Source organism: Schistocerca piceifrons, chromosome 3 (genome assembly GCF_021461385.2).
Source record: "Schistocerca piceifrons isolate TAMUIC-IGC-003096 chromosome 3, iqSchPice1.1, whole genome shotgun sequence".
Classification (NCBI taxonomy): domain Eukaryota; kingdom Metazoa; phylum Arthropoda; class Insecta; order Orthoptera; family Acrididae; genus Schistocerca; species Schistocerca piceifrons.
Window position 1 is genome coordinate 779,663,033 of NC_060140.1, and position 17,075 is coordinate 779,680,107.

Below are 17,075 nucleotides of genomic sequence, written 5' to 3' on the forward strand. Positions count from 1 at the left end.
AAATCTGGAAACAATGGGCTAGAGCCCATGACTGCGCCTTGTGGATGGTTCCCTGTAGGTGCCGCTCAGCAACACCAGTACTGGTGGAGCAGTACGAAATGCAGAAGTCGTCTGCTTACAGAGAAGGTGAGACGGATGGCCCTACAGCTGCTGCTAGACCATTAATGGCCACTAAAAACAGAGATACACTCAATACGGAGCCCTGTAGGACCCCATTCTCTTGGATATGGGGGGAACTATGGGCGGCACCAACTTGGACATGGGAAGTACGAAGCGACAAGAAATTGTGGATAAAAATCGGGAATGGGCCTCAGAGACCCCTCTCGTATTATGTGGAAAGGATATGATGTCGCCAGGCGGTGTCATATGCTTTTCGTAAATCATAAAAGACAGCAACAAGATGTTGGTGTCTGGAAAAGGGTATTCAGATGGCAGGCTCGAGGGACGCAAGATTATCAGTGGTAGGGCGACCCTGGCAGAAGCCGCCCTGACATGGAGCCAGTAGGCCACATGACTCCAGGACCCAACTCAACTGCCGACACACCATACATTCCAGCAGCTTACAAGGAACGTTGGTGAGGCTGATGGGCCGATAGCTATCCACATCAAGCGGGTTTTTACCAGGTTTAAGCACCAGAATGATGGTACTCTCCCACCATTGCGATGGAAAGGCGCCATCGCACCAGATCCGGTTGGAGATGATGGAGAGATGTTGCTTGTAGTCAGATGAGAGATGCTTAATCATCTGACTGTGGAAATCCAATCTGGCCCAGGAGGTGTGTTGAGGCAATGTGCAAGAGTACTGAGGAGCTCCCTCTCTGTAAATGGGGCGTTATAGGGTTAGTCCTCCGATGCAGAGGCTCGAGCATAGTGCTCGAGCCAAGTGTTCAGAAATCGTGTTTGTGACGGTAGATAACACACCACTGATGTTAATGCCAGGGACTCCTGTTGGCGTATGGTGCCCAAAAAGGTGTCTGGTCTTTGTCCAGACTTGGGAAGGTGTCGTATGACACCCAATGGTCAAGACGTATCTCTCCCAACACTCCTGCTTCCGTCTTTTGATAAGCTGGCGAACGTGGACACGGAGACATTTAAAGGCTATAAGGCGCTCCAGGGAAGGGTGCGCTTATGCCGCTGTAGAGCTCGCCAATGCTCCTTAAATGTCTCAGGGACTTCCGGCGGCCACCAAGGGACTGCCTTTCACCAGGGGCACCCTAAAGATCGAGGGGTCACATCTTCCGCTGCAGTAACGATTGTTGTAGTCACCTGCTCAACCATCACACTGATGTTACCGTGTGGGAGAGAGTCAACAGTGACCACAAAGATGAAAGTTTCCTAGTCTGCCTTTTTTAAAGCCCATCTGGACAGGCGTCCGTGGGCCTGACACCCGGGCAGTGACAGGAAGATGGGGAAGTGGTCACTACCACATAGGTTGTCATGTGCTCTCCAATGGATAGATGGGAGAAGTCCTGGGCTGCAAATGGATAAATCAATGGCCGATTAACTACCATGAGCCACACTGAAATGTGTGGCGGCCCCAGTATTTCAGAGGCAGAGGTCGAACTGAGACAGTAAAGTTTTGACATCTCTACCTCAGCCAGTAAGCATGGTGCCACACCACAAGTGGTTATGGGCGTTAAAATCTCCCAGAAGTAGGAAAGGTTTAGGGAGTTGATCAATCAGTGCAGCTAATACATTCAGGGGTACTGCACCATCTGGAGGAAGATATACATTGCAGACAGTTATATCCTGTGTTGTCCTTATTCTGACAGCCACAGCTTCAAGAGGGGTTTGAAGGTGCACTGTTTCACTACAGACTGAGTTTAGGACATAAACGCAAACTCCACCTGACACTCGATTATAGTTGCTACGGTTCCTGTAATATCACTTACAGCCACGGAGGGCAGGGGTCCGCATTGCTGGGAACCAAGTTTCCTGGAGGGCAATGCAGAAAGCAGGTGTGAAGCTTAAAAGTTGCCGTAGCTCAGTCAGGTGGTGGAAAGCCGCAATTCCACTGGAGGATGACATCATCGTGAGACTGGGAAGGCATGGAACATTCAAAGAGGCAGTTTACGCCTCAGGGTCACCTGCTGCCACCGACTTATTGCCTGAGCAGTCTATATCCATTGTGTCTGAGGGTCCGGCAAGATCTAGGTCCTCAGTGGACGCCTGAATCTCCACCTTATCCCCAGACGCAGAGCCTGTAGGTAGCAATGGTGTGGGTGCCACCGCAATTTCCTATATCTTAGGGGTCTTCTTTTTGGACTTTTCTTGCTGCTCCTTGGCTCTTTCTGGCTGTGAGGGTTTCACCGATTCAGTCTCCGGAACTGGGGATGATCATGAAGCCCTACGACAGGCTGCTTTTAGGCACTTCAGCCACTGGCAGACGTCATCTTTCCCATTAGCAGAAACCTGGGAAGGGAGTGACCCAAGGGACCGCTTCCTGCCGAGAGGAGCTGAAGAAGACTTATGCTTCTCCAGCTGAGAAGTGGGGACTGTTGCCCCCGATGGTTGGGGGTGGGGCAGTGCTCCCAAGGTAGGTGGTGCGGGAGCACCAGGGGGGGGGGGGGGGGGGAGGAAGAGCCCGCCACCCCCCGCCATCAAGGGGGCAGGTGTAGCCTTCTGGCTCTGAGGGCCAACTGGAATTCGCGGAACTGATGAGGCTACAACTGTTCTCATAGCAGTGGCATATGAGGAAGTCAAAGCCACAGGATGTAGGTGCTCATATTTTCTCTTAGCCTCAGTGTAGGTCAGTCGGTCCAGGGTCTTGTATTCCATGATTTTCCTCTCTTTCTGTAAAATCCTGCAGTCTGGCGAGCCAGGTGAATTATTCTCTCCGCAGTTGACACAGATGGGCGGCGGGGCACATGGATTATTGGGATTTGATGGATGTCCACAATCTCGACATGTGATGCTGGAAGTACAGCGGGAAGACATATGGCCGAACTTCCAGCTCTTAAAGCACCACATCACAGCGGCAGACCATCACCTTGATCGTCTCGGGTAAGGTGTCACACTTGAAGGCCAAGATGAAGGCACCGGTGGCAACCTAATTATCCCTCGGACTCCGATGGATGCACTACATGAAATTAACACATCACTGCTCTAAATTGGCGTGATGGCAACAGAAACATCCCCCAACTTGTTAGAAGCGACTGAAGTCCATGACAGGGCAGAGGATGCTGTTTTTATCAAGACTGACCCAGATCGCATTTTGGACAAGCCCTCCACCTCCCAAACTTGTCCTCTAAATGCTCAACTGTGGCTTCATCGAAACAATGGAGCCCCATCAGTTCTCATACACGAGGTACAAGGCGTTCCCTCCCATGGTGTGGCCAGGGAGGGGAATGATTTAGGGTCATACTTTCTTGCATTGTACTGAGACTTGGAACACTTATAAACTGTTGGTGTTTGATCACCAACAAGTGTTGACGTGCTACGCTTCATTGTGCGTCATCCACACTGATGCCACCCACTCCGATCATGGACCCTCCCACGGACGCCACCCAGCCGCAGCAAAGGCCACCTGGCAGGATGGCAATTGCCGGGAGTCCCAACGCCCCAAGATGATGGGCATCTACTCCTTGGCATGCATGGGGAGTTAACGGTGCAGGCATCAGCAGAGTGATCCCTGTGTTGTCAGGAGGCTATAACCAACAAGGTACTCGGCGGCCCCACCACAACGGACTGGCTACCGCGCTGGATATGAGTTGCAAAGAATTCTGTGGTCCTCGTCAGCACAGAAAACGGCACTGCATAGTGGGTGGAGGAAAATGCACCCAGCAAGGTGTCCTCAATCACTAGATGGAGGATGAGCGGGACTGCAGTGCCACAACAAGAAAGTGGGCTAAAGATCTCAATGCACGATGGACATGATTCACCATGTAAGGTGCCCTTACCCAATTGGCTCGCTCTTTGGGAAAATTTAGAAAGGTGGAGTTAAACCCTACAGGGGACCATCATATAAAGGCCGAAAGGTGAGAGACTCCTTTTAGTCGCCTCTTACGATAGGCAGGAATACCTTGGCCCTATTCTAACCCATAGGCCCGCAGGGTTCTGTGTGGTACTGAGTTACGAGAGAAGTGCTCCTTTATGGCCAGGTGGTGGGAATGTGCGAGATAGTAGGTGACTGGAGAGATAAGGCACAGGAGATCTATTTCTGTGCAAGTTCGGGAGGGTAGTTTCGATGAAGCCCTTAGCATATTTGGACAGCAACTGCTCATCACTACAGATGCAATGACCACAGGTGGCTAGGCTCTATGGAACAGACTTCTTGTTATGGAATGGGTGGCAGCTGTCAAAGTGGTGGTATTTATAATGGTTGGTAGGTTTGATGTGGATGGAGATACTGATTTAGTCATCCTCGAGATGGCGGTCAAAGTAGGTGACTTGTTGGGTTCAGAAGGTGATGAGGTCCTGCAGGAATGCAGATTGGGCGTCCTCAACCTTGGTGTACATCATGAAAATGTCATAAATGAATCTGGACCAGATGAGGGGTTTTGGATTCTGGGTGGTTAACGTGGGTTCCTCTAGATGGAGCATGAATAGATTTGCATAGGGTGGTGCCACGCCGGGTGCCCACTGCTATATCACGGACGTGTTTGTATGTGAAGCCTGCAAAGGAGAAGTAATTGTGGGTGAGGATAGTTGGTCACAGTGACCAGGAAGGAGGTTGGGGTCTGGAGTCAGGGGGGCATGGGGAAGCTAGTGTTCAACAGCAGTATGGCCACAGGCTCTGGGAGTGTTAGAATCAGGGAGGTGGCACTGACAATGATGAGTAGGCTGCCAGGGGGTACAGGAATGGAAACTGTGAAGAGCTGGTGCAGAAAATGGTTTGTGTCTTTTCATGTAAGTGGGTAGGTTGCAGGAGCACATTAACTGGCCTCAATGGGGCATCATGGGTGATTGGGTTTACAGAATTTAGGAACCATGTAGAAGACAGGACCTAAACCTCAACACTTTCTGCTCCAGTCACTTCACCTGGTCCTCCTCAACTAAACAAGCTACCTTTCTCGACATTGACCTTCACCTGAAGGTGGCTACATCAGTATCTCTGTCCACATCAAACCTACCAGTTACCAACAAGACCTCGACTTCAGCTGCTGCCACCCATTCCCTACCAAGAAGTCCTTTCATATAGCCTAGCCACTGGTGGTCGTCACATCTGTAGTGACAAGCAGTACCTCTCAAAATATGCCAAGGGTCTCACTGAGGCCTTCACAGACTGAAATTACCATTCCAACCTCGTTCAGACACAGATCTCCCTTACCTTGTTATTTCAGTCACCTACTACCTCCCACAGACCCACTATCCAGTCAGAATAGAAAACCTCTCTCATGACTCATGGAGCAACTAAATCATATTCTTTGCCCGTGTTCTGGTTACCTCTTGTCATGCTCTGGAATGAGGAATATCCTCCCTACTATCCTCCCTATCCCACATTGGAACTCCACTGCCCACTGAACCTAAGCAATAACCTTGTCCATCCCTGCTTCCAACCCTCTTGCCTCAAGGCTCATATCCCTGCAACAGATCAGATGCAAGACCTGTCCCATACATCCTCCCACTACCACCTACTACAGTTGTGTCATGCTTCACCTGTTACATCAATGGTAGGCCACCTCTGAAAGCTATCATGTGATCTACAAACTAATCTGTAACCACTGTGGACAAGAGACATAACAAGATGTATGGCCACCTGAATGGCTACCACCAAACTGTGACCATCAGACAGCTGGACCTTCTAGTCGCAGAAGATACTGCCCAACACAATTAACTTCTCTTTAATGACTGCTTCACAGCCTGCACCACCTGGATTCTTATATAAACACAAGCTTTTATGAATTGCGCGTGTGGGAACTCTCCCTAAAACATGTCCTTTGTTCCCATAGCCTCACTGACCTCAACCTTTGCCAAACCCTGTCCTTGACCCACCTATACCCTTCCCTGCAACTACTTTGGCACTAAACAAGTCTTCTATCCCACAAATACACTTGCTTGGATTTTTTCCCCTTTTTATTTCTCCCCTCTCCATTTCCCAAATCCTCCTAGCACAGCCTCCTGACATTCCACCTAGCAGCCCTATTCTGTCCTAACCATATCCCTGCATGCTCTCCCATGTAGCACATCATCTTCCCTCAGCCAAACGTTGTTATCAGTCCTCTTCTCTTTCCAATGCCTCCTCCTTATCCCCAACACCCACCTCAGCAGATTGCTGCATACATCATACACAATTTTAGTCAGGCTCCAGTGCATGAAGACAGTTGCTATGTGTGTACAAGTTGCGAATGTGTGTGTTTTTATTTCAGAAGAAGGATTTTGTTTGAATACTTAATTTAAAGAGACTTTTCAATGTGCCTGTCTGCGACTCAAAGCCTCCTCTAGGTGGTGAGGTGAAATATTCCATTTCTAATGAGTGAGGCTCTAATAACTGTTCCACCAATGCAAAAGAAATTATGTTTACTTACAAGTAAATTATTTTAGAATCTATGGTGCTGCTGCTTTTAGTTGTGATGTAAGTTCTATTTTAGATTAATAACATGCAAAATTTTTATCAGTAATATATTTTCCCACCTACAAGCCATGGTGGTGTACCTTGCATTCCTTAATGATAGAGGTAGCCGTACCGTAGATACCACCACATTGGGGGAGGGGCAGGGGTGTTTCTGTGGCGATGCCATACCAACAGATGGTCCTCAAGATGAAGCAGCCGCCTTTTCAGTAATTGTAGGTGCAATAGACTCTGGGTGACTAGACTGATCTAACCTTGCAATATTAACAACTAGGGTCTTGCTGTGTTGGTACTGTAGAATGGCTAAAGTCAAGAGGGAAATAGAATGACAGTCGTTTCTAAGGACAAACAACTATATCATTGACTGTATGATGATATATTCTTGAGAAAAACATTCTGGAGGTGAAACAGTCCCTTATTTCGGATCTCCAAGTGGAGACCACTACGGAGGCTGTTGTCATTAGGAAAAACAAATCTGGCATTGTACACGCTGGAGCATGAAATGTTAAGACCCTTTTATGTCTTGGGAGGTTTGAGAACTTGAAGAGAGAAATGGATAGGCTGAATTTGAGGATACTGGGAATTAGTCAAGTGAGGAGGCAGGAAGAATGGGATTGTGGTCAGGTGAGTAAAAGGTTTTCAGCTGAAAACTTAACAAGGCTATCACAGGAATATCTCTAATAATCAACAAGAAAATAAGAATGTGAATGAACTACTATGAACAGCATAGTGAATCTATTGTCATAACCACAGAAGTCAACATTCACCATAGCAGTAAGAATTTGATTGTAAGAAAAGGAAGAAAAATGCTACTAGAACATGGAGGGGGGGGGGGGGGGCAGCAATTGAAACCAGAAGCCACCTGGTAGAATTTTGCACAGATTATTATTTAATCATTGTTAAAACAAGCTTCAAATGTCATGAGATGGGTTAGCCATTCCATCACTTTCCTTTCTTCCTGTTTTATCTGGAACATAAAGGAATTTATCCCATCATTACAATTGTCTTGGATAGAAATGAGTGACCATGTTTAGGTTATGATAAGTAAGATATGGCGCCGCTGATTTGTGTGGTTTTCACTTTAAAAAAGTTGTGCAGAACCTTTACACCATTTTTATTTATATCTTACTTTTTATCTTTGCTTACTGAATGCAAACACAGTGTGTTTGTTACTTGGTCATACATGAGTGAATGTTTTTGTTCATAATGTAAAGTAGTTAATACCTTTTGCTTTATAAATATGTGGAAGATGGTAAGAAAAGCACTTCCATCAACTATCAGTTGGGAATAACATGTTATTATGGCTGTACTAGAAAGGTCATAGCAGGTCATGTAACTATGAAGTTGCAAGATAATTCCTAGTAACCAACTTTTCCTTTCACCTATCACTCCAACAAAACAGCAATTGTGAATATCTTTTAAGGGTAGCTATTAGTAAATCTGTGCTATTTCTATTGTACTAAAGATATGAAATTTCGGTTTTATAGAGATTTTACAGGTGTAAATAAAAAAGGTTAAAACCCCAACTAGTGCAACAATTCTAAAATTAAACAATGGAAACTTCAGGTAGGAATATCAACAATGTAGGAAAAAAACATATTGCTACTTACCATAAAGAAGACATGTCAAGTTGCAGAAAGGAACAATTAAAAGATGCTTATATAAGCACACACAACCACCAACTCCAACATCTCGTGCCGGAATGCAACTATCACGTGGGATGCAAGCAGCAATCTGGAGGGGACAGGGAAGGGAAATGGATAGTAGTGTATGGGTGGGGAGAGAGACAAATGCTGTCTGGCAGGGTGTGCAGGGACCAGATTGCCAAAAGGCGCAGTGACAGGAGGTTGTGGGGCAGGAAGGTCAGGAAAAAGGGAGAGGAGGGGGGAGAGACAGGCTGATGCATTGGCAGAGGGCTGCAAATAAACAGGGTGGGTGATGAGAATGGGGAGGAGACAATAGGATAGAGGGAATGCAAATTGTTGGGTGGAGTGTGTAGGGACAGTATGTTACCGTTTGTTGACACCAGAATAGTTACGGGAGCAGTGAATGTGTTGTAAGCATAACTCCCACCTTCGCAGTTCAGAAAAGCTGGGTGGATGGAAGGATCCAGATGCCTTGGGTAGTGATGCATGCAATGAAATCAAATGTGTTATCTTCAGCTGCATATTGTGCCACGGGGTGGTCTATTTTGTTGTTGGCCATGGTTTGGCGGTAGCTACTCATCCTGGTGGACAGCTGGTTGGTAGTCATACCAATATAAAATGCTGTCAAATGATGCAGCAGAGCTGGTAACGACCTGGTAGTTTTCACAGGTGGCCCAACCCCTGATGGGATAGGATAAATCTGTGACAGGACTGGAATCGGAAGTGCTGGGTAAGTAGATTGGGCAGGTTTTGCACCTGGGTCTTCCACAGGGATATGAGCCTTGTGGCAAGGAATTGGGATTGGGAGTGGCATAGGGATGGATTAGGGTGTTGTGGAGGTTGCACAGGTGATGGAACACCACTTTAGGAGGGGTGGGTAGTATGTCCCTCACTTCAGGGGATAATGATAGGTAATCAAAGCCCTGGCATAGGATGTGGTTCAGTTGTTCCAGTCTGGAGTGATACTGGGTGATGAAGGGGACACTCCTTTGTGGCTGGTTCTTGGAGGTAGTGGATGGATTGGTGGTGTGAGAGATCTGTTTGTGGACTAGATCTGGGGGATAGTGCCTGTCTGGGAAGGCTTTGGTGAGAACCTCAACATACTAAGCAAGGGGGTTTTTGTCACTGCAGATACGCCATCCCTGGGCAGCCAGGCCACATGGGAGGGATTTTTAGGTGTGAATAGGATGACAGCTGTCAAAATGCAGATACTGTTGGTGGCTGGTGGGTTTAATGCTGACAGGGGTGTGGATGGAGTCATCAAGTAGGAGGAGGTAAACATCTATAAAGGTGGCACACTGGGTTGAGGAGGACTTCTTGAAGTGGATGGGAGAGAATATGTTGATGTTGTGAGAAGGAATGAAGATAGGGTGTCTTGGCCTTGGGTCCAGATCATGAAGATATCATCAATGAAACTAAAACAGACTAGGGGTTTGGGGTTTTGGGAGGCTAGGAAGGTCTCCTCTAGATGGCCCATAAAAAGGTTGGTATAGGAGGATGCCATGTGGGTGCCCATGGCTGTGTGGTGGATTTGTTTATATATCTTCCCTTCAAATGAAAAGAGGTTGGGGGTTAGGATAAAATTAATAGATGTATGAGGAATAAGGTAGAGGGTTTGGAGTCTGAAGGACACTGGGAAAGGTAGTGTTCAATAGCAGTAAGAACATGGGCCTGAGGGATGTTGGTGTATAGGGAGGTGGTGTCAACAGTGATGAGTAGGGATTCAGGAGGTAAAGGGATGGGGATGGCTGAGAGTTGGTGAAGGAAGTGGTTCATGTCTTTGACATGCAAGGCTAGGTTATAGGTAAGTGTTTGGAGGTGTTGGTCAATGAGGACTGAAATTCTTTCAATGGGGGCACAATAACCAACCACAATCGGACATCCAGGGTTGTTGGGTTCATGGATTTTGGGGAGCATGTAGAAGGTAGGTATGTGGGGTACCATGGGGCTCATGAGGGAAATGGATTCAGGGGAGATATTCTGGGAAAGGCCTAAGGCTACAAGCAAGGATTGGAGTTTTTGTTGAACTTCTGGGACTGGATCACTTGACAGAGTTTATAGGTGGAGGAGTCAGATAATTGGCAGAGGCCTTCTGCCAGGTAGTCACTATGGTTCATAAGAACAGTGATGGAACCTTTGTCTGCAGTTAGGATGATTAGGTCAGGATTTGTTTTGAAGTTGTGTATGGTTGTTCTTTCTTCTACTCAAAGGTTGGAGTTCTGAGAAAGGGATGTGGGAAAGGATGGTGAGGCAAAGTTGGAGGTAAGGCATTCCTGGAATGTGATCAGCGGATGGTTATGTGGGAGGGGGAGTGGGAGGATCATGAGTGGATGGTGGTACCAACTGGAAGAGACAGTGTTCAATATTGGAATTAGGGTGGTTTTGGTTGGAAGGACTGGTGGCAAACAAGTGCTTCCATTGCAGGGATCAGGAGAAGAGGAGTAGGATTTTGAAAAGTTCAGCATGGTTAAATTTGGGTGTAAGTGTGTTTTGATTGTGCCTGTCTGCAATCCGATGTGTCTTCTTTATGGTAAGTAGCAATTCTAAAATTAAAATATTTATCAAAGTGCAGACTGTATTATTGACCATGTGTACAACACATGTATGTAATATTGATTACAATGACACGATTTGTAGAGAAACGACTGACAGCTAGTATCTATAAGTCAAACAGTCACAGTTGCTGGTGTCTATAAGTCAAAAAGTCACAGTTAATGTCTTGTCAAAGGGCAGTCTATCAGAGAAAATTTCCAAAAGTGTATCTGCTGAAAGAGCCATTCTGATTAACTGGTCCACTCCAAACTCACTAATCAGTCAAAATCTTAGTTCACCTAATTTCTCTGACAAATAACAACACAAACAACTCTTTAACTGGATTAGTTAATGTAGAATTATACTGAGAGTGCCTAAGGGAATACCTGCTAAAACTTATTTCACTATCCCCATCTGGTTTCCAAACACAAATACATCATTTTTCACTACAGACTGACAATTCTCTTTAGCAACATGACAACATAAAATCAAAATAAAAAGCATAGCTATATTAGCAGAAATTCAAGGGTTCAAAAATGCCACAAAGTAAATATCAGAAAGAATTATTTTTGAGTTTCAAGTTAATTTGTTGAGGGTTTATTATTTCAAAGTTAATGAGTGAAGATACAAAAACAACAACATGAAGGGCACTTAAAAGTACACTGAGACTGATTAGTTATTTAACTTACTGCATCACGAATGCTCAGAATGGAAATCGAGCTGCATATTTCATTATTAAGCTCTACACTTCTATGAAATTAATTCAGTGCAACAAAAGAGGTTAATTAATATGTCAACTGTGAGGCATGAATGTGGATGACAGGGCTGCAAGAGAGAACAGATCACTTTCTCCTTTCACTGCAGCATTGCTCTCAGCAGACACTAATTGGATTGAGAAAGAAGATAATTAATTAACTTACTTTCTCATCAACTACTAAAGAAGGAAGGTATTCTGCAGTGACTTGTACTGTAAAACATCTGTTGTTTATTGTGCTCCTGTATCACTGTATTTCATTAACCATGTGATTTATTTTCAAAAAATGACTACAACATGCCCTTAAGCTTAGTTATAATATCAGATAACTTATTATTATGAAACAGGGAGAGGGAAAGGGACAGGGAAAGGGAGAGGGGGGGGGGGGGAGAGGGTGGGGGATCCTTAATACATCACTTGTCTTTAGAGCAACTGCTCACCTGAACCTAATGCAGGAGACCGAACAACATTAAGCACCATTTCTAGCATGTCGTCATTAACACCAAGTTGTTTATGGTCCACAGGCAAGCCTGAGCGAATTGCCTCTGCAAGATGACTGATTACTGTTGATAGCTGGATTTGCCTGTTCAAACAAATGTAAATTAAAGCATAGAAACAGAAAACAGAATGCTGCATACTTGTTAGTAATGATTCTGATAATGCAAAATATCTGCTCTAGACACATGAACACCTATTGTATATCAGCATGCACAGTTACACTTAAATGACAACATAAATTTTTAAATGTTGTTCAATAACTATGTACATATGTAACTGGAGGTAGCAACGCATGGTGTAGGTGAGATGTCAAATCATCAACAAGCATACACAAACAAGACAGACTACTGGTAGCTTTCGAATGAAACCTTCTTCAGAGCAAATAGAAAATGAAAATAAACACACACACACACACACACACACACACACACGCACACACACACACACACACACACACACACACACACTGGAACAACATGGCCTCAACTAATAATTAATGTGCCTGGAAATGAGGAACATCTTACCACAATCCTTTCCACTCCTTTAAAAGTCATATTACATCACACACACAATCTACATGATACCCTTGTCTTTGCAACATATCCTTCAACCCTGTAATCCTGCTGGCTTAAGCCTCTCCTAGCCCCTGCTTCATGACCTGGCTTCGCTCATCCGGCACGCACACTGTCCTCTCCACAGTCTCCCACTTCCTCTGTTCCATCTTCCCCTCCCAGTCCTCTCCTCCACGCCACTGAGTGACGCACAAAGCCCCCAACACTTGCACCAGAGTGGGCTCAATGGTTCTACATCCCTATCCTAGGTGGTCACTGCCCCCTCTCCCAACTGACAGCCACCCTTTCCACCAGTCCTCCCCACATCCTTTATCCCCCTGTCCACTGCACCTGATACAACCACTCACCCCAGTTCCAGATTAAATGCAATGTCAGTAAAATATAGCTGTGTGCATATGTGGTTGTTGCACTAGTTATCTCTCAAGAATGATTATGTCTAAAGCTTAGTAACTTTTTCCTTGTAGTTTGTGTGCCCATTGATCACTTGAAACTTCAGCTATACAGTGAGTTGTTACCTTTACTTGTTCCATTATTTTTAATTTCAGACACAACATCTGGTGGCACAATTAAGTTTCATATCTTTTCAGGTATGGGGAGAGGTGTCTTGCCATTATGTAGGCAATATATTGAATAAATGTTTACAATCAAAACTTTTGTCCTATCTTTATCCCGTGCAAAGACAAAACATTTTCATTGGTAGAATACTGGGAAAAGGGATCTGTTTACAAGGAGACTGCTTATGAAACATTCACTCATGGAATCTATCCAAGAACACTGCTCAAATGTGTGGTACATATACCAAATAGCACTAACAGGAGATACTTAATGTTATGAAAATGGGTGACACAAGTTGTCTGACCAAGGAGACAGTGTCTTGGAAAGGCTGGAATATACCTGAACTGGCAGATGCTTGAAGATAAGACGTCAACTATCGTGTGAAACCCTACTTACAAAGTTTAGAGAAATAGTACTCGGTGAGGAAAATAGGTATATATGAGATCTCTCTATGTACTCTTCCATACGGAGTGTGAAGAGAATATTCGGCTTATTGTACTGCATACAAAAGTATTTAAGCTATTGTTCTTCTTCCTGCATTTCATAAGCAAATGAAACAGGGAGAAATGCTAATATGCAGTGCAAATGTAAGCACCCTCTGCCATGCACTTCACAGTGGTTTCCAGAGGATAGATGTAGTTCTAGACAAAAGATGTTACAGCCCAGGAGATTGTGGTACACAGCAAAATTATGACAGTCAGAGAAAGTGTGAAAAATGGTAATAAATTGCAGGACAAATACAGGAAAACTCCGTGCATTAGTCTCTGAAGGATCAAGAATGAAATCGGGAATAGCCTTTTCAGAATAAACCAGTTGCCTTGAGTAATTTATGGAAATGCGGGAAATCTAAACCTTAGCTTTTGGAAGGTGATTTAGATCCTATTGCTCCCAAATTTAATTACTAATCACAGCCACAGAGCCACCTATTCACTCACCAAAATGGAATTGAAGCAGTCACTCAGTAAAACTTCAACTTAAAAACTATTTACATTTTAACACCCTTCATAACTGTTTCACAGAAGGCTTGCACTATTCTTCAGGTTTCATTTTGAAAGTTGAAAGGATTTCTCATGGCACCACTCTGTTTAAGCAGTTCATTAGTTAAGGGTGTGTACTTGTTGTTTTTTATTTTTTTAAATTAGCATCATTCCCTGAATAACACAGTGATTTATTTCACAACTGATTACATTTGCCTTGCACAGTTCCATGGAACTTGATAAAAGTAAATGAACAAATAAAAACTTCTTTTGTATGAATTTTCAGGCACATAAAAAGAGAGCAAAAAGAGCATAGAATAGAAGTAGATGAAACATTAAACTTGGACTACTTTATTTACACTAAAATATGAAATGTTACCTCCTCTTTGAAATATAGTGTTTCACTAGTATTCTGAATCACTTTATCTTCTTTGATACCAGGGGTTACTGACCATAAAAGTATTCAACTCCGACATGACACAAAGCAGTTTCCTTCTACTGAGGCTGAAACTTCATGTTATACTTTTGTTATTGGCTAGTTTCAACCTCATGATCATTATCAAGCATATGCATGTAAGTGGTGATACATCGACTGTTTGCAGAATATAAATGAAAAGATAAAGTAGTGGAAAGCATGCCAGGACATGTTGCAACATATAGACGGCTACTGTAGAACATTTGTGCTCCTTAGTGTAACTTGCCTGATAACTGCATGTCAATATCAGTTTCCATGTGGAGATACATAAAGTTACAGCCTCAATGAAAACATGTCTTTTGTTAATCAGTACTTACAAAATAAGAAAAGTTCTGGCAAAACGTAAATAATATAGGAGTAAAGGCGACCACTCACCAAATAACAGAAACATTAAATTGTTGAGAGGCACACACAAAAGAGAATGAAAACTTTGCTAGCTTTCAGAATAATTCTTTTGATGAGATGGTGTACTCACAGACACATGTGTAACTACATTTTGGTGTCTGAACATACAGTTCAGCAGGTGGACTGGGATGAGAGTTGTATCAGATGGGCTGGGTTGAGGGAGAAAGAGGCAGGAAGCAGGAGAAGAGGTTTGTGACACGCAGCGAAAGGCTCAGCTGGAAGCAGATGGTATGCAGGCTAACAATGAGGGAAGGAGAAGTGGCAGGTGACAGGCTAAGCATGTCACACTTACGTATCAGAGCTGGTGAGATGCAATGCATCAGGAAGATGACAGGACAGAAGAAGGGGAAATGGTTGGCTGGTGGGTATGGGGGCAATGAGTTAGCAGAGATTGAAGTCAGAAGAATTACAGGAGCAACGGATGTGTTGCAAGACTAACTCTCACCTAAGTAGTCCAGGTTGTGAAGCAGCCATTGAGCTTGAACAGCAGCATATTGTGCTGCCAGGTGGTCAACTTGTATTCTTGGGCCCAGTTTGGCAGTGGCCATTAATTTTGGTAGACTCTTTGGTGTGTGCCTCATATACAATCTGAGCATGTGCTCTGTCTCTATAGGCCTCATCACTGACAGGACACTGAAATTTAATTCTCCTCCACAAAACTTCTGAGACTAATTCATAGAGTGTATTCATAATGAAATGTCTTTCTACCATTTTCCACATGTTTTCTCAACTTCTCCATCTTGCTGTGTCTGCCAGGTACCACTAACACCATCTGCCGAACTGTGATATTTTTTGTCTACAAATACATCTAGAAACCATTCTGAAGGGCACGACAGAGGGTACCGCATATTTGGGTTTTTTCCTGTTGGGTTTGTATATGCAGTGCCGGAAGAAGAATGTTTGCTTAAATGATTTTGTTTGCGTTACAATAAGCAGAGTGTGTGTGTGTGTGTGTGTGTGTGTGTGTGGGGGGGGGGGGGGGGGGGGGGCCACTCGCTCTTCCAAAAGCTCGCAAAGTTTTCATTCTCTTTGGTGTGTGCCTCTCGATGACTTGGCCCTTCTGCTATTTGGTAAGTGGTCTCCTTCACACCTAAATTAATTAATCAGCGTTTGATGGCTGTGGAGCCAGTTTTGAAGAAGATGACTTAATATGATATTGTAATAGCACAGATTTAAATGAGTATGTGTAACAGCATTTCCAACAGGGCCTAAACTAACACTGAATGAGAAACATTGAGAAATATGCAATGATGTCATGAACTGTCAGGACATTTGACAGGTCAGCCATCATCATCATTTCAACAAGAGGAGTAAATTGAGAATGCAAGCAAAGTCTCTTACACTGCAGAACCGGCAAACTGATAACTACAAGATGGTCAGTTCCATCAACCTCTGAGTTCCCTTCTTTCATAGCCACCAATGACAAGCTTCTCCCTCAACACATGACAGTAAGTGCACACTGTTATCTTAGTGGCATTTTAGCCACCACTCACTCTGCATGATAACAAAATGTTACCAAGCATACAACCACTGCTGACACACTTTACATAGTGACACAGAGATTGACTTGCACAGATACCGACAATATAGCTTGCCGATGATCAACAATACATTATAGCTGCTAAAGTATTGTTGGATCAAAAAACTGGTGGGTGGCTGTTGAAGCAAATGTACTATTTACATGAAGACTTCATATTTTTGTCAACAGAGAGCTATAGCAAGTGCACGACAATAAGGGAGCATGCCAAAAGAAGGGGTGGAAATGACTACTTCTGCACTGGTCTGATGCTACCTGACAGTGTGCACAATGCTGTGTAATAAAGTAATGCGTGTACAGTGATCGGCAATGACAAATGAACAGTGTAGCACTATTTTTTCATGTTAGTAAACAACTTCTGTGCAAAACAGTATAGCACACTAGAGATACACTGAATGAGGTTGTGCTATTTAGATGGACTTGCCTTATATTCAACAGGATAGAGACTCGAATTCCATCTGGTCATTCTTACTTGGAACCAGAATGGTTCCTGCTATATTGCCATGGCCAACTACCTGTGCCATTCTTGTTTAAGCAGATTTGTAAGTACGCAGATGCCCATATATGTCAATTAAGATTTCTTTTGTTTGTTTTTTATCAAACAATAATACTA

The 17,075-nt window shown here is 44.1% G+C and overlaps 1 protein-coding gene across 1 annotated transcript in view; it reads right to left on the reverse strand.

The window, feature by feature from the left end:
• Positions 1–17,075, reverse strand: part of LOC124787764 (Werner syndrome ATP-dependent helicase-like) — a 247,402-nt gene that overhangs the window by 3,794 nt on the left and 226,533 nt on the right. The window contains exon 16 of the mRNA XM_047254645.1: positions 11,884–12,026. Coding sequence (XP_047110601.1) covers positions 11,884–12,026 — 143 coding nt within the window. The remainder of the gene's footprint in view (positions 1–11,883; positions 12,027–17,075) is intronic.